The sequence below is a fragment of the Scomber scombrus genome, chromosome 21, assembly GCF_963691925.1.
Source record: "Scomber scombrus chromosome 21, fScoSco1.1, whole genome shotgun sequence".
Taxonomy (NCBI): domain Eukaryota; kingdom Metazoa; phylum Chordata; class Actinopteri; order Scombriformes; family Scombridae; genus Scomber; species Scomber scombrus.
In genome coordinates this window covers 24,940,074-24,945,073 of record NC_084990.1, presented here as the reverse complement: position 1 = coordinate 24,945,073, position 5,000 = coordinate 24,940,074, and the positions used below count along the sequence as shown (strand labels likewise).

General features: G+C 40.7%; 1 protein-coding gene across 3 annotated transcripts in view; it reads right to left on the bottom strand.

The window, feature by feature from the left end:
- Positions 1-5,000, bottom strand: part of LOC134003401 (transcription factor COE3-like) — a 43,590-nt gene that overhangs the window by 21,962 nt on the left and 16,628 nt on the right. For 2 of the 3 annotated variants that reach the window (XM_062442598.1, XM_062442599.1), the window contains exons 8-9: positions 3,216-3,297; positions 2,021-2,138 (exon numbers count right to left, since the gene is read on the bottom strand). In XM_062442598.1, the coding sequence (XP_062298582.1) occupies positions 2,021-2,138; positions 3,216-3,297 (200 nt within the window). Of the gene's footprint in view, positions 1-2,017; positions 2,139-3,215; positions 3,298-5,000 lie in introns of all 3 variants that reach the window. The other variant, XM_062442600.1, reaches the window with a different exon arrangement.

Below are 5,000 nucleotides of genomic sequence, written 5' to 3'. Positions count from 1 at the left end.
CACTTGGACTGAACCATCTGGACTGAAACACTTGGACTGAACCACTTGGACTGAACCACTTGGACTGAAACATCTGGACTGAAACATTTGGACTGAACCATCTGATAATAGATGAATCATTTTGAGTCATTTTTTAAGTTAAAAAAGTCCAAATTCTCTTATTCAGCTTCTTCAAAGTGAATATGTTCTGTTTCTTTCGGTTCTGTGACACTAAACTGAATATTTGAGACATTTGAAGATGTCAGTTTGGACTTTAAAAAACATTACTCACATTTTATGGACCAAACTAATAAAAACATAGAATAACAGATTAACAGTATTCTCTGTTTCCTGCCACCGTTCAGACTCCAGAGCTTCATTTTACCGGTTTGAGGAGAAGCTGAGCCGGAGTCAGTCAGAGCCGAGCGGAACAAAGTGCTGCTGCGGAGCGGAACACACAAACAGGGCTCAAACCCACGGGACTCTGCTGCGCTCTGATTGGGAGGGGCGGTTACCGTGGTTACCGTCTTTAATTAGGAGGGCAATTAAAGAGGTTGAACGGCCCGCAAAAAAAGACACACACACACACACACACACACACACACACCTCTCGGGGGACGGCGAGGCGTCTGGTCTTCCTACCCACAAGCCACTGGGGCGATTTCTCTTCAAAAGACCAAATTACTCTCCTCTCTCTGCCTCCTCTCGGCTCAGCCTGCCGCGCTCAGTGTGTCAAAGCTGCTTTTATTATATTATTACATCATTTCAGATCAAAATCAACCCAGAATCAGCTGTGATCAATCAGCTGGTTTAATTATAACGATCAGTAAATGAGACAGGAAGTGTTTCATTAACAGGATGAAGCCGAGCTGGAGCTCCTCAGGGTTCCTGACCGGCTCCTCTGCTGTTTAACCCTTTACATGCTGGTTGGGTCCATTTAGACATTTGACAGCCATAAAAAAAGAATTATTATAGTTTATAATTATCATTAGTTTTTATTTTTATTAAGTTTTTCAGTTTAGTTTTAGTGAGTTTAACAAGCGATGAAGTACTTTTAGTTAATTGAGTAGTTTAGTGTTTCAGGTATCAGGAGCAAAGCCTTGATGAGGAGGAACTGACTGAGCTTCCAAGCTGGACTTTCACATTAGTGGGATTTTTCCCTTTTAGCTTTTATCCCAAAAATGTTCCCATCAGTCATCATCACCATCATCATCATCATCATCATCATCATCATCATCATCATCACCATCATCATCATCATCATCATCATCATCATCATCACTCTTCATCACCACTCTTTTACTTTTATCTACTGCAGAGTCTAAATGTTCCCATATTGATCTGTGACGTTTTCTGTCTGGAACTTCTTCTTCTTCTTCTTCTTTCTAGAAAATCATAAATTGCACGTTAAGCATCTTCTTCTTCTTGTGTGTTATGCAGCGTGCACTCTGCTGCCCCCTACTGGAAGCAGCCCTACTACCCCTAATTTCTGAGAATAAAGTCGTGAATTTACAAGATAAAAACTCAGATAACAAGATAACTAGATAAGTTTCTCCTTATTGTTAAACCCAAGTGATCAGACGGATGAGCGAGGCTACGCGACCGCTCAGCACAATAAAACCTTTTTACTGTTCTTTCTTGTAAAGTTATGACTTAAATTCTCAGAAATGATTTTTTCTCTAAATCCCCCCCCCCTCCCCCCACTCAGTTTAAAAAACAACATATATGGCACTAACACGCCGTCATAAAAACGGGCTGAGATAACAGGCTGCTTCCAGTAGGGGGCAGCAGAGCGCACGCTGCATAACAAACGAGAAGAAGAAGATGCTTAACGTGCAATTTATGATTTTTCTCCGTCTGCTCAGTATTTATTCATTATTTTACACATATGATCCTAATACATTGTAGTTTTAGTCAGTTTTGCTTTGTTCATTTGTATTTTTATTTCAGTTAATAACATTATTATTTCACCGCTAGTTTTAGTTTTCTTTGATGTTAATAATCCTGAGGCACGTAGTGAAGGAAAGTGGAACCTTCTTACCTTCAGACGGGTCTAGTCTCCGGGCTCGGCGGCCATGTTTGGAGTTGTTGTGGACGAACATGTTGTCTGAGACGGCGAGAACGTGACCGTCTACGTTCACCGTGGTGGAGACGACGACCTGCAGACACACAAGAGAGTCAGAACTATCACACTCACTCAGTGTTTATCAAGGCTTTATATCCCAAATGCAGAGTCAGCGTTAAACTGAGCAGACACATGTGTGCTGCTGCAGTTCTAGAATAATAGTAACTTTATTTGTATCGCAGCTTTCAGACAATAAATGCAAATTGCTTAAAATACATTTATTGTATTTCGTATTTAATTTAATTTAATTTGTATTGTTTTAATCATGTTTCATATTAAAGCAGCATAAAGCAAAGCAATGTTTAAAATAACAAAAATGGAATAAATACAAAATCAAGTAAAACACGACATTTTAAAAGAAGTAAAAAGCTGAAGTGAAGAGTTTAGTTTTTATCTTTCTCTCAGAGATGAATGAGTGAAAAACAGTCAAGTAATCTGAAGAAAAACAACAAATAAAATAAATTCAAACATGTAAAGTCTGATTTTAAAAACTATAATTATAACAATCATTGCTGTCTGCACGCTGTGATGTCACGTGTGATGTCACAGCTCGCCGGTCATTCATCATTGTCGGGGCCGGTTGCCGTGGCTGGTTGCCGTGGCGAGGTTGTTGCCGTTGATGCATGACGACGGAGCAGAAGGTCACACAGAGGTGTCTTCTCTGTCGCCACGGTGACTAACCAGCACATCCTTCAACCCTACTGCCATCGCCACGACAACCGCCGACCGGTCCAGAGGCTTCACCTGACTTCACCTGCCCCCCCCCCCCCCCCTCCCCCACCTCTCTCCTGGTTTAACTGGACATAACATCCTGTCAGCTCGCTCAGCGCAGCGTGGAGAGTCTGTGTGTGTCTCTGTGTGTGTGTGTGTGTGTGTGTGTGTGACAGCAGACACACACACACACACACAGACAGGAGGAGATCCTCTAACACTCTTCTGTTCTTTTAGTTTCAGACAGACTCTCCCTCCATCTTCTCCTCCAGCAGCTCAAACATCTGCTGCAGTTTATGAATGAAACTTTAATATCTATGTGTGTGTGTGTGTGTGTGTGTGTGTGTGTGTGTGTGTGTGTGTGTGTGTGTGTGTGTGTGTGTGTGTGTGTGTGTGTTACCTGGAACCTCCTCATGTCTCGGGGGTTTCCGGCATTCTTCAGACAGTTCTGGTTACACTTGAGGAAAAACTTCAAGAAGAACCTGCAGAGAGAAGAAGAAGGAACCATTAATCATGCTGTTAATACATCTAATGATGTCATATATAATAATATATACTGTAATACTGCATACTACATCGCTCATAATACTGCAGTACTTTACTGTAATACTGCATACTACATCGCTCATAATACTGCAGTACTTTTACTGTAATACTGCATACTACATCACTCATAATACTGCAGTACTTTTACTGTAATACTGCATACTACATCGCTCATAATACTGCAGTACTTTTACTGCAATACTGCATACTACATCGCTCATAATACTGCAGTACTTTTACTGTAATACTGCATACTACATCTCTCATAATACTGCAGTACTTTTACTGTAATACTGCATACTACATCGCTCATAATACTGCAGTACTTTTACTGTAATACTGCATACTACATCACTCATGATACTGCAGTACTTTACTGTAATACTGCATACTACATCGCTCATAATACTGCAGTACTTTTATATTTCGTCTTTGTGTCAGTCTGACAACTGTAACCCTGAACTCTCATCTATTCCTACTGTCTCTCTGTCTGTTGTCATCCTCCCTCCCTCTCCTCCCCCTCTCCTCCCCCTCTCTCCTCCTCTCCTCTCTCTCTCCCAGGAGAGATGGAGGGATGAAGGAGAAAAGACAAAGAACAGAGACTTCAGCTGCATCCAGAAACAACCTGAAACCAAATGTCTGCTTTCAGTGTTGTCTCGTTATCGGTCAAAGACCATTTATGTTGCTGTGTTTCTGGTACACACACACACACACACACACACACACACACACACAGGTAATTAGTGAAGGCAGCTGTCAATCACAGTCAGAGTCTACGTTGTATTTATCAGGAATTTAAGACATTTAAAGACGGAAAGCGATGAGAGCAGCATCACAACGGTTTCCACGGTTACGGGATGTAAACACACACACACACACACACACACACACACACACACAAAGAAGGACAAAAAAGACGAAACTCTCTCTCCGGCGGTGTCTGAGTCTCTGAGGGTCTCAGCAGTATTGATTACCCAGCATTCCTAGCTGCTCGTCTCTAATGAGCCTACAGAAGGACAAACTGCTGACACACACAGACACACAAACAGACACACACACACACACACACACACACACACACACACACACACACACAGAGACACACACGCACACTCACACACACACAAACACACACACTGAACAGATGCTCTCTAAACAAATAAGCCGTTTCCATTGAAGCATGTTTACATACAAAGATCAATATATAATAATATCAATATATAATAAGATCAATATATAATAAAATCACTTAGCAATATGGACCAAAAGTCATATCTCCATATTTTTTAGCTGATATTGTTTCTGTAATCAATGTTGTTGGTTTTTTAAAGCTGCTGCTGTGTTGTAAACAGCATTCAGAGGTTTGAGCTGCAGGTTGAGTGGAGGTGAGTTATTGATTACTCATCAAAATGATTATTAATGATCAATAAAAGAACTGTAAGTATTAACAGCTGAAGTTTAGACAGAAACCTTAGCTTCAGGATGTTAGAACAGATGATAAAGGAGGAAAAAGTCAAAAGTCCAACACGTTTCTGTGCTTTATTCAAAAGCTTGAACATTCATAAATCAGTTAAACTAGATTTAAAAGCAGCATCAGGTTTGTTAAAATGTACATTTAGTATTTTTGTTGGTTTTATAG